The following is a 13,465-nucleotide window of genomic DNA, read 5'->3' as shown; positions in this document are numbered from 1 at the left end:
TTTCATCTTGATTAGTCAATAAAGGGCAGGGTGGGGACAGTAACCATATAAGAAAATTGAGTAAGACTCAATTTAAAAAAAATTAACTTTATAATCAAGCTAGCAAGCTACAGCTTGAAGAAATAAGTTATAAGTCAGCAAAATGGGTTTTAACCTTATTTCAGATGTAAAATATATGAAGCATATCAGCTAGTGCTGAAAATAATGTCATTCAGTTATTAACATGACAATGACAGAAACATTCTATGTGGCAGGAATATATTTTCACCCCTTCCTTGTCTCCTGTATTTAAATAATCAATTCATAAGATGTGATCATTAAAATAAATGTTATTTTTAAAAAGACTGGAGAGCCCTATGGATATTATATAATTAGGCAATTGAGATCAGAAGCAAAATTCACTCTCTGGAAGTTTTCTCAAATTCCCAGTCTAAGCCTCCCCAGGTAAGGCGGGCTCATCAGAGCCCTAAAGAAAATAACCCTAGAAAACTTCAAATTCTCCAGGCAGGCATGAGAAAGGTTTTAACTTAGACTTCTGAGGAATGATACTGTCATAGGGTAATTTTCCTCAGACTAATGACCGGATGGTCACAGTAGGAGAGAGATGATAAATATGCTAATTGAAAGGCCTTCGGTACAGGTATTGAAAGGCCACAGCCACTTTGGTTTTTGTAATCAATAACATCAGGGTGGCAGAAGCGATACAGCCATAGCATACCATAGTGCTCATCCCTAAAATATGCACTTCAGCTCGTCTCAGCCCCGCCTCTCTGCTTCCTTGCTGCCAGCCAGTCTGTGGACAACCAGTCCACAAAGGAAATGATGCAGGCTTTCCACATGCAGGATACAAATTTCTTTACATAGAAATTGAGTGTTTCTCACCTTTTCATTACTTTCTTTTCAGAGAAGGAGAGAAAGGGAGGAGGCAAGAAGAACTGAATAATTTGCTTTAGAAGTCCACTGGGATTTCCAGGTCTTGTCAGAATAATAATTGTCCAACTCCCCTCTTCCTCTTATGACTCCACTCACAAATGCAGAGGAAAAGGCAAAAATCAAATAGAAGATAAAGACGAAAAGTGCTTCTCACAAAATTGTGAAAGACGATTATGCTACTTCTAAAGATGCTCTTGATACATAAATTGGAATTAAGAGATACGAAATAAAATTCATGTGGGGCTTAGTTCAAGATGAGAGACCTTTGAACTCATCTGTATTGCTTCTTGTTGTCATTTAAATTGCAGGGTTTCATGAAAAAGAGATATCCCACTATCCAGATGAATATGCCTTTCATTTCCTGATTGCCTAATGGGCAGAGTGGCCCAAGCATGTGAACAAGTGGGCTGGTTGTTCTGGGATTCTCTCTGCTATGGAAGGAAGAAGGTCATGACCGTAGATGTTTCTGAAAAGGGCCTCAGTCAACAAGGCTGCCTCCTTGACTTCAGAGTCTGATTCTGAGATGGGAGTAGTATTGAAGACATCCAAATGGTTAATTCACCTGCCTCCCTCGAAAAGACCCTCTTCACCATCTCTTTTCTGAAGATATGCTCTAGTTCCTGTCAAAATGTAGAGCAAAGAGCATATAGTAACTTTCTTATGCACACACACCTCTGAAGAAAACCATTAGCTTCCAAATAAAAGAGCTGGCTGTTTCCTGGCTGAGAAGGAACTAGGTATGAAAAAGAAAGCCCTTGATTTCACAGATGGGCCCTGCCTAAAATCACACCTATGAAGTCTCCCTCCCACTCTTCCCTCAAAGCTGAGTCAGGTTTGGTAAGTGCCACTGCTTGCTAGCAATGGGAACCCTGTAAGTCTGCTTCTTGTCAATGGGATGTCACATCTCTCAGCATCTTCATTGGTAAAGGACACATTCCAGACAAATGCTAACAGAAGCAGTGGCACCTGTTCTATTGTAAATCGGGTCAAAGCAATGAAATCCCTCCTGAATTTCTGTGGCCTAATCAATGATTCTGCTCTAATGAAACCATAAATCAGAATGGATTTACATGAACTGAGTCTCACTTGGTACCTCAACAAATAGCAAGTGATGGATTTTGCATTAAATTATAAGACCTACCTAACCATTCTATTGGTTACCAATAAATGCATCACTCTGAAAATTCCAATCAATCTTTAGGTATTTCTAAAACATACCAGCTGCAAATATGCTGATAGCCATGAAAGCAGATAAACCAGAGAAGATATTCTGATGTAATAGTTAGCCTATCACTAATTCTATGGGCCATTTCTGGCTATCAACAAACTAAATTTTCCTAAGAATTTTACCAAAGCCTAGAGCTCTCATGACCAATCACAGAAAGCTTAAGCTGAAAACATGCAATGATGAAATATACAACATTTTCATATATCAGAAGGTGCTAAGGGAGGGGCCAACAATTACAGGCTGCCACCTGTTTTTATGAATAAAGTTCATTGCAACATAGTCACACCCATTCATATACTTATGATCTGTGTTGCTTTCTTCCTACCTTTCTTTGGTTAGTTATAACAAAAACCCCTTAACGGCAAAGCCCTTTATAAAGAATTTTTGCCACCACAATGCTACAGAAAAGATAGAAAAAAGAAAAATATGAGGTTACTTGAGCTAAACTGCTATGCTGCTGGGACCGCCTTAACTCTGGAAGCTTCAAAGCTCAGATAAAAAGATAACACTTACTGGGTATTTGAGAATGTAAAGTATTTAGGGTGAGTATAGTTTTAAAATAATACCTATGAGTTTAACTGGATTTTTTTTAAGATTTTGAACAAATCCTAGGTTCTCGTAATTCATCTAATTCTGCTTAGGTAAGAAGCTGCAGAGAGATGGCGATACTTGAGCTGGGTGTTAAGACATAAGAATAAATTTTAGAGGCTATGAAGGGAAAGGGGTAGGGAATATAAAGAGAATTTAGTTAATGGGTACAAAAATACAGTTATATAAAAGGAATTTATTAGTACAATAGGTAATTAGAATTAGCAATAAATTATTGTCTTTTTCAAAATAGAAGAATTGTAATGTTCTCAACACAAAGATTAATTTGAGGTGATGGATATCTCAATTATCCTGATTTGATTATTACACATTGCATACATGTATCAAAAGATCACATGTACACCCAAAATATGCACAACTATTATATAACAATTGAAAAATAAAAGTAGGCTGGGCATGGTGGCTCATGCCTATATTCCCAACACCTTAGGAGACCAAAACAGGAGAACTGCTTGAGGCCAGGAGTTCAAGGCCAGCCTGGGCAACATAGCAAAACCTAGTCTCTAATATATATATTAAAAATTAGTTGGGTGTGATGGTGCATGCCTGTAATCTCAGCTACTTGGGAGGCTTTGGCAGGAGGACTGCTTGAGCCCAGGAGTTCAAGGTTACAATGAGGTATGATAACACCACTGCACTCCAGCCTGAGAGACAGAGTAAGACTATCGTTAAACTAATAATAATAATAAACAAAAATTTAAATAAAGAATAAATTTAGAGATGAAGGAAAATCCAGGAAGATGAAGCAAATCTATTTCTTCCCAATAATTAGCAACCAAGTGTTATTTATCTGATGCATCCTTGTAGATAGTAAAAAAGTTGCACATATATCTAACCTACCAGTAAGGATTCCCCATACATCATTTTCTACCACAGTATGGGAACTGGTCCAACAGATGGAACTGAAGAGAACACTTCCCAATCTTACTCATGAGAAAAATGTAATAATGATGATAATGGTTATTATTATAAGAACTATCATTAGCATTATTATAGGAGCTATCATTTATTGAATGTTGGTCACACGCTAGGCGAAATGGCAGGTGCTTATGCATTATCCCATTTAATCTTCACAGCAGTCTTATAAAGCAGATACTATTATTATCCTCATTTTACAATTGAGGAGACTATGAGAGAGGTAAATAGGATATGCAACTTTTTAAGTAGCAGCACAGAGTTTTGGTCCCATGTTATTATCATCACACTATTCATCAAACCCTCATGCCCCCCAAAGGACATCCCAGCCTCACCCCAAGTATGGCCCACCACCAAGCTTACTTACCTCTACAGACACTGCAGCACTGATTCTCAGGAAGAATATGATCCTTTTCTGAGCAGTTCAAAGGAGGACACATTTCTGTAATTTTTACTAGAACTCCACTCTGGAAGCCAAATATTGGAGAAAGAAAAAGATGTTCACATTTTTAGTCAATGGTACAAATTTATAATATTCTTTGTTAGTAGCCTGCAGTGATAACAATATATAATAATTAATACTCCCAGGGTTTCCACTAAAAATAATAATGCCACAAATTAAATTAATGAGACCCCTGGAATATAAGGTAAATTTTCCTTTATATATCCTAAAAGCCTAAAGTTCAACAGTTTTGAAGTATCTTCTATGGAGCAGAAGGATTCTAACAGTAATGTACTGATAAAGGTTTAACAATTGACTGTTGGGCAGGTGAGGCCTAATTTATAACATTTCCTAATTTCTGTGATGTAAATAGTGATGGCTGATTTTGAGCTATTAACATTGCATCACTGAAAGCAACATCAGGAAGTTATGTATAATTGAGTGTATGTGAGCCATTTCTGGCCCAGCCCTGGATAACAGGCATTGTGAACCCAGTGATAGAGAACATATCTACCTTACTATTTATGAGTTCTCAGTTTGGATGGAGAGAGAAATTAAGTCTCATAAACTAGAAACCATAATATATAAAGAACAGTAAGTCTAAAAAATGTGCTTGAATAAAGGTGCTATAATGTGTCTTAGAATAATAATTAATTCTGTTCAAGAGGGGAGAAATTATGAAGATGCCACATTTGGGGGAACTTGATTAGTGGAATAAAGGAAGATGACACTTTCCTGGCAAAGAGAACAGACAAGAGCCAAGACATGTAGGCAGAAATGAACTGAAAGACGATGAGTTAGATGAACACGAAATTTTCCCTAGATATAGATAAAACCACTTACAATAACGTATAAGATATTCATAAGGTGAATCTTTATGACCTTACTTCATCCAAGGTTTTTTTTGTTGACATTACTAGCATCTGTATTTTGTTTGATGCCAATTTTAAAAAAATATTTTATTAATTAACATTTTTTTTAAATAGCAAAAGTCTCTTATTTTATCTAAAACATTTACTTTTTCTCTCCAATTTTTAAGGGGATGCTTAAATCAACCAAGAAGCAAGCTGAAGAAAAGGTGTTTCATTTAAGGCCAAAAGGTAGTTCCCAACATGGAAGAATAAGGTGGAGGTGTACAGTCAAGAAGGGTGAAGGAGACAGTGAATTTTCCATTTTCAAAAGACTGTCATCCCAGTGGTTCCACAGTTCTCTGGTTTGGCAAGAACTCCCACTATATCAGAAATGGGAACAGTAATGATTGTATGTGCCAAATATAAATTTCCAACTGCTTATCTTTTGGACTATTTCCACCATGGCTTCCTCTCTTTTCTTAGAATTTTGAGTCCAGACAGTCCAGCCTCTGGCATTCTTGGATTTTTCTTCGCCTTTGATCTTTATTCCCAAGGGAATTCTTTCTTTTCTTCTTAGAATTGTCCCTAAGATCTAAGAATTGATTCTGCTACTCACTCTCTGCCCCACTTTGCAACTGCACTTCATTTTTACTCCTCAATCCAGATCATGATGGGTGGCCTCGAACCTCAAAAATTAGCTCCAGTCCTAAGGCAAGTGTCCCTACCTCATGTGCCTTACCTTCCACAACAGGAAATCAAACCAGTTATTACAAATCAGTGGAAGTTAGTAACCTTACTATAAACAGCTAAATGTAGAGGAAAACACAATACTGAATTACTTACCAATATTGCCTCCAATCTATCCTTCAATATTAATATATTTATTGATGATCTACTACCTCCTGGCATAAGTAAGAGTGGCTGACACTGTTGAATCCCTTTGTCAGTTCTATGTGCATACCTCTAGGTTTCTCAATGCTGCGTTGCAGCTGGCTCACCTGTCACACTTAGAGCGCTGCCCTCGGGCACTGGAGCCATTTTGTCCATGCAGAGAGCCAGAAGGTACACGCAAGTTCTACAATTCTTATGCCTATGACCCAAAGTCAATGACTGAATGGTGTGCGATATTCTTTACCTCCACGAAAGACAATCTCTAGGGTAGAAAGTATGCGCCAGAGCCGGTAGTAGTGGGATCATTGTATGTCTGAACTTTCATCTAAAATTGCACCTCTGTTCAGTTTCTTCCCCTTCTCCATCTGGCATCCCCCATACCCTCACTGGTTTCTCCTGTGGGCACTACCTTAATAAATCACTTGTACTGAAATCTTTAGCTCAGAGTCTCCTGGGAGAACCCAAACTAAGACAATTAAAATAAATTTCACTCTTGCTGTCAAAAGTCAAACTGTTAAAAGAGATTATCTCTAGGTGGTGAGATTCTGGAGTGATTCCCATTTTCTTCCTTATATTTTTCCCTCTGTATTCCAAGTGTGTAAGTATATATTTGTTTTTATAAAAACAAAATGTTTTAAATGCCACAAAAGACTTTTTAAAAATAATCACAAAAGCTTCTCTTTTTATTAAAAAAAAAAAAGGCTTGCTTCACTGATTAAACTAGTCAACAATTCTAATCAACCTTTAACATATTTAATGAGTAAGATCAAAATCTCAAATATTTAAATGGAGACAAACCTTTTTACATGAATTTGAAAATAATATGAACTGTGATTACTGTTGCATACGTGCCATCAAATCCATTTAGTCCAGCTACATAATTAGGCACAAACATTTTATAACTTTATTTTCAAAACTATCTCTAGTAAGAAGTACCTGATAATTAATATTTTTAAATCCTTCTGATTATGGTATGTTATTTTACAACCCCTGGATTTCTGTGTTGGTGGAAAAATACAATTTCTTTTTTCTTTCTCATTTAGAGCAGCTGTCTACATGTCATTGGGTCAAATATATACACTTTCCAGTTCTGTACTAATCATTGTGCACTAACCTGAATTTCTAGCAACATGCAAAACTCACAACTTCAAGTCAAAATTGTTGCTAGGATAAAGAAATTTTGCAGAAAAGCAATAATTGGGCAAAATTAATATGACTTCTAGGAAAGCTTATTCATGTTGATTTTTTAAAAAAAATATGTTAACTCCTGGAAATATTTGGTGAAAATATTTGAAACGAGCTTTTTTTTTGTCTAATTGGTGTTGCTGAAGCTTTAAAATGATCCCAGGAAAATGAAAATGGATGGATCTCCAGGCATCCTTTTGTCAACTGACAATCATCATTTGAATGACAGAATGTCAAAAATTATTTTATTGATTATTTCCCCAATCCTCCCAAGGATAATATTTTCATAATATTATTTTAGATGCCTAAGAGAAAGCTTAATTTATTGCATACAACAGACTCCATAGAGCATTAGGGCTTAAATCTTGAGAAAAGCTGCCTGGGAGAAATCAGAGGCCCTTTGATCCTATACCCATTACCCTCACTCTCTGCTGACAATACCCATTAAATATGTCCCAAAGCTCTTCCATGCCCTACATGCTACCTTTATTAAAGAAAACAATGGGCCACAGCCTGACCAATTTGATATTCTCAGATAGACTTAAAAGTGCTCAGTCAATCCTTCTCAATCTACCCCTCTAAAATTCAGAAATTAGAATTATTTCCAAGTCAGTCTAACAATGTCAGGAGTGGCAGTAAAAAGGCTGAGAGAGGAGGCTGTAGGGCCAGACCACTCAGGTTCTGATCCCAGCTGGCTCACTCACTACCTATGTGGCTTTGTTCTTCTGTGCCTCGATTTTCACACTGGAGTAGTATCTTCTACACAGAATTATTATGAGATTTAAGTGAGACAAATATGTTTTAAATGCTTTAAATTGTGCCTAGAAAGTAATAAGTGCTCAATACTAAAAATTATTGTCAATAACTCTTTCTTGTATACAAAGTAACTAGTAAATAACTATAGAAAGACAATAAATGGAAAAATTAATAACATTTTGCACAGAATAAAATTATTCACATGCACTCACATATGCGCACACACACATTCACTACTTGTGCAAGAGAATAATCTGCCTGCCCCAATATCTTTTTAAATTATAATTTAAAGAAACAGTAAAAGATGAACCCAAGTGTGCAGAGCAGCTGCAATGTGCCAGTAACAGTAGTAAATGCTATCTAAATAAGCTGGCATTCAAATCCATGCCCTATCACTAGAGTGGGCAAAATTGCCTTTCATCATCCCAGATTTTCCTGAGATCAAAGACAAAAGCAAGGATTTTAGAATCCAACCGTTTGCCCTTCCTTGAAGTAAAACAATGTTCAGAAAACATGGTATCTGTCCTAAATTCAAGGAGAACATGCATGGTCATGTGGAATAATAAAAATAGCTCACATTTATTGAGGATGTTCTTTGTGCTAAGCACTGTACTAAGCTGTCCATGTGTTTTATCTCATTTAATCCACACAACATCCCTGTGTGAGAATGTGTCAGCTATAGATTACTGACCACCCCACCTGCTCCCCTACTCCCAGCCCTGGGAGCTTCCTTGTTGATCAAGAGATCATAAAGCCTTTGCTATCACACCATCGCTGTCCCTGCCACTGAGTGGAGAGCCCCTACACCCAGTATCCACTGACACAGAGAGACCATCACATCTGCACATCCACCAGACTGCATGGACTCATGAAATCTCTGGCATTCCTAGCAGCAGCCAAGAGGGCAAGAATGGGAATCAAAATAGGGAGGTTCAAGGAAGCTAACCTTCAGGGTACAGTCTGGCCAATGAGAGACAGAATATAGGGAATGTCTTTCCTTCCCGGCCCTCCATAAAGAACAAGATTCAAGCTCTTCTTTCATTAGTATCTCCTTGAGTGCTTCTCCAAGTCTCTAAATGCCTTGTTCTTTTCAATCTTTAAGATACATTCCTGCCTTTTCCCCAGGGGTGTGATGAAAAGAAAATGAAATAATGTAGGTAAGAGCACTTGCGAAAATGGTCTTTTCTGAGACACGGTGGTTTCTGTCAGCTTCTTAGGAGACGCCTCACACAGCCAGCTGTGCTTTGTTGTGGGGTCATGGTTTTTCTGATATGCAGTCTTGTACTTGCTTTCTTGCCTTTTCTTCCATACTTTCATCTGTGCCTCACTCATGCATTCCTAGGACTATACCTTTCCCCCTCCTCTATCCACTCCCATCACCACCAAAGAATAAATACATAAAGCTTCAACACAAATGCCTAGGCCTCTGGTTCTATTATCTAGAAACCAGGATCAGATAGGTAAGAAGTGTTACTATTCTGACAGTGTGTTCCAGCTAATGTTACACATAAAAGGAATGGGTTAGCCAGTTCAGCACAAGGCACTAGGCAAAATGTTCCACATTTCTCCAGGACTGGTGATTTGCCTGTAATTGTCTTTCATTATGTTGCAATGGGAATGATGAGGAAAAAAAAAATATGCAGGAGGAAGTAAGAACCTTCACTTTGGCTTCATAATCTAAAGTGATGTTCTCCAACCCAGCTCTTACTAGAACCCAATAAGGGAGAAGAATACAAGGAACCCTGAACTTCACTAACAATTAGGTAAAATTTCAGGATTTAAACCCAAGTCCACCCGACTGCAGATTTTGACCTTTCAACCACAACGCTATATTGTAAAAGTAATTAATCTTACCCTCCAGAGAAAAGAAGTAAAGCCACTGGATAGAAGTTATGGAGGGTAGATTTTCACCCAATTAAAGGAATTCTCTGATTCCTAATGTTTTTCAGCCATGGAAATCCACTAACCTAGCAGGTTAGTAACTTCCCATTATGATATGTTGGAGATGGGTTTTTTGTTTTGTTCTGCTTTGTTGTTTTTTTTTTTACTATTTTTTTAGATGGAGTCTCACTCTGTCACCCAGGCTGGAGTGCATTGGCATGATATTTGCTCACTGCAACCTCTGCCTCCCAGGTTCAAGAGATTCTCCTACCTCAGCCTCCCGAGTAGCTGGGATTACAGGCATGCACCACCATGCCCAGCTAATTTTTGTATTTTTAGTGGACACAGACTTTCACCATGTTGCTCAGACTTGTCTTGAACTCCTGACCTCAGGAGATCCACCTGCCTCAGCCTCCCAAAATGCTGGGATTACAGGCATAAGCCATCAAATCTGGCTGGAGGTGGGTATTTTCAAGCAGAAAATTATATCACAAAGTCTTACTACAATAGTTGGTCTCCAAAGATGCCTGTCTACCTGATGAATACCTCCTGGTATTCATGCCTTTGTATTGTCTGCCTCTACAATAAATCTGGCCTAGGCCTGTATAACCCTTAGACTGTAGAAGAAATGATGCTCCAGGTTCAAAGACTAGGTTATAAGAAATATTGGCACTTTTACCTTGGTCTTTGGAGAGTTTATTCTGGGAGAAGCTGGCCACCATGTGAGAAATCCCTGAGACTGCCATGGTATAAAGAAGCCCAAGGGGCTGGGCGAGGTGACTCACACTTATAATCCCAGCACTTTGGGAGGCTGAGGCTGGTGGATCACAAGGTCAAGAGTTCAAGACCAGCCTGGCCAAAATGATGAAACTCTGTCTCTACTAAAAATACAAAAATTAGCTGGGCATGGTAGTGTATGCTGTAATCCCAGCTACTCAGGCTGCTAAGGCAGGAGAATTGCTTGAACCCGGGAGGCAGAGTTTGCAGTGAGCCAAGATTGTGCCACTGCACTCCAGTTTAAAAGACAGAGCAAGGCCCTGTCTCAAAAAAAAAAAAAAAAAAAAAAAAAAAGCCCAAGGTACCTATGTCTAGAGGCTGCAGAGAACAAGGCACACTCACACACATATGGAGAGAGAGAGAGAGAGCACCAGAGACACAGAGAGAAATCTCTTTCTAGTCATCTTTGTTGAGGTGCTAGTCACAAAAGTCAAGAAGCCATCTTTGATAGCCATCCTTGTCAAACCTTCATAGGATTCTAGCTCCAGCAGCCATCAGATTGCAATTGCATGTGAGAACCCAAGTGAAAATCATTAAGCTGAGCCTATTCAACCCATGCAACCATGAGAAATAATCATAAAATGTAAGTTTCAAAGAGTTTGTGTAGATAGCCAAAATCCAATCAAACTCAAGATGCCTAAACCTGGCCCCATTTGCTCTCCACTCCCTCCTCACCCACAAAGCATGTTCCTCCTCCTGAATGTCCCTCTTCCTGCATCAGTATCTCATCATTACCTAATGAAGAGAGCATTTATCACATTTTGGCTTCTCCTGATCCAGTCTCCCTTCCTATGAGTACCACAGTGTTCTCTTGGGGAATATTTTCTCCAATGCATGCACTCTTAATGAGGTGGTAATTCCAGGTAACTGGCTCCTTACACAGAAGAAAGGGATTGAATTCTTCCCCATCCTGAACAATCAGAGCTTGGACATATGATCCAAACTTTGCTAATCATATGTCTTCTCTCTGGACTTTAAATCTAGTATAAGTGACTCCAGGACAGTAGAAATGGCTGAAAGTTACAGCAGCAATGTGCTTGCCAGGATCCCCACTACTAGACCATTGCTATGGTTTCTGTTTCCTAACTTCTGGGACTCCTGAGTCTCTACGTAGTATCAAGCTTGGTCTGGCCCTTTGGGGATTCCGTGAGTCTCCCAATATCATTTTAATAGCATCATCATTTTTACCTATATTAGCCAGGGGAGGTTTTGGCTTCTTAAAGCCAAAAATAGAAACTAGTATTCCCTGGGACTATACCAGAAACCTGGACATCATCTGGGTTTCTCCTCCCCATCATGTTAGCCTTCCCCAAACCCAATCACTCGAGTCCTTTCTATTTCATTTCTTAAACAGCTCTCAAATCTCTTTTCCTCTAAATTGTAACTCTCACTGCCTTTGATGAAGACCTTAGGTCATTTCTTACAATTATTTAAATTAATCTGGTGCTCCTCCAGTCACTCCCCACATTGCAATCACAGTGACCTATGAAAATGCACAGCTACCCATGACACACACACACACACACAGAGACAGAGAGAGAGAAAGAGAGAGAGAGAGAGAGAGAGCACACTTCAGTGAACTCTCATTTCCATTAAGATCAAGTCCAAACTAGGTTCATTCTCACCTGTTCTATCTGTCCAGGTTCATCTGTCATCACTCTCCCACATGTGTACTAGAACTTCACCCAAGTCAAATTATTTGCAGTTCCCTAAGTAAAACCTGTCTCTTTATTGCTCTAGGCATTTGTAAGTGCAATTCCTTTTGTTTGGAACATGCCTTCTCCCTCATCTATCTAGGAAGCAATTGTTGGTTAAGTAATCACTTACCCAAACAACTGCATGGCTGGCTCCCACACCTTACTCAGGCCTTTGTTCCAAAATCACATGTCAGAGAGGTATTCTCAGTCCACCCATCCCCACATCAAACCCCTCTATTCCTTCAGCCTACTTCATACTTTTATAGAATTTGGCATTATATTATATATTTGTTTAATGTCTTACTGTCTGTCTCACTCACTCGACTGCAAGTTCTACAAAGACAGTGACTTTGTTTCATTCACTGTTGTATATCCAGAACCCACTATAATGCTGTCATATAGCATTTGCTTAATGCATATCTGTTGAATGATTATTGAATGAGATCTATGATTTTACACATCGTATTTCCAATAATACATGGAAGGGGGACAGGCAGAAGAAAGAGGCATTTTAACAGTATATCAGCCCTCTGGGAATAGAGTTAGTATTATTGCCACTAGCATTACAGATGGATTCCCCTAGCACCAACTCAAACCCTTTCCCGGGGCCACCCACCAGCCTCCCTAACTCATAGTAGCTGTTAGTTCTTTATTCTCTCACATTATTTCCTTAATAGTTTCTTCCAAGGCTCCCTGATCCACAGATGACCACAAGATAATCACATAAATGACAGTGGTTGAAACCTCCCCATCCTGTACTCCAGCCCACCACAGAGAGTTCTGCCCCTCAGGGACCTATCCAGGCCAATATGCCCCTCTCAAGAACCTTATCTAAAGCCCACACATCTATCTATTCATTTTCTAGAAGTGACTGGGACCATAAAATTAAAACTTACTCGGCATTCCCGACAGGTCTTGGTTAAAATCCGCTGGCCTTCTGCAAGAACTTTTCCTCCATATATACATTTTGCTGTAATAAAACATAAAAATGGGTCAGACAGTCATGCTGTGCAACAAAATGACCTCAGAGGTGCCTTCCAACTCCAATAGATCCCACAGAAACCTAGATTCTCTGCTTCTGAGCAATACAAATCTCTTTGTCTAAAGTGAAAGACATGGGAATTGTGTGGAGGATAACCCTTAAATCTCCCAGGCAGGCCTCATCATGATTGTGTTTGCCGCACCTTCACAGCCAGAATATACAATTATTTCAACGTTACAGTTGCCAAAGGAACTAGAGAATGAATTGATGTAGTAAGAAGCCAAAATGAGAAAGAATGGTTGCAGTCACTGTGGGGTA

At 38.8% G+C, this 13,465-nt stretch overlaps 1 protein-coding gene across 6 annotated transcripts in view; it reads right to left on the bottom strand.

Moving 5' to 3' along the window:
• Positions 1 to 13,465, bottom strand: part of NELL1 (neural EGFL like 1) — a 936,371-nt gene that overhangs the window by 649,243 nt on the left and 273,663 nt on the right. For all 6 annotated transcript variants that reach the window (XM_035266029.3, XM_035266032.3, XM_035266031.3 and 3 more), the window contains 2 exons: positions 13,062 to 13,135; positions 4,053 to 4,152 (listed from right to left, as the gene is read on the bottom strand). In XM_035266029.3, coding sequence (XP_035121920.3) covers positions 4,053 to 4,152; positions 13,062 to 13,135 — 174 coding nt within the window. The remainder of the gene's footprint in view (positions 1 to 4,052; positions 4,153 to 13,061; positions 13,136 to 13,465) is intronic.

This window comes from Callithrix jacchus, chromosome 10 (assembly GCF_049354715.1).
Source record: "Callithrix jacchus isolate 240 chromosome 10, calJac240_pri, whole genome shotgun sequence".
Lineage (NCBI taxonomy): Eukaryota > Metazoa > Chordata > Mammalia > Primates > Cebidae > Callithrix > Callithrix jacchus.
Note: the sequence above shows the minus strand (reverse complement) of the source record. Positions and strands in the feature narration are given on the sequence as shown.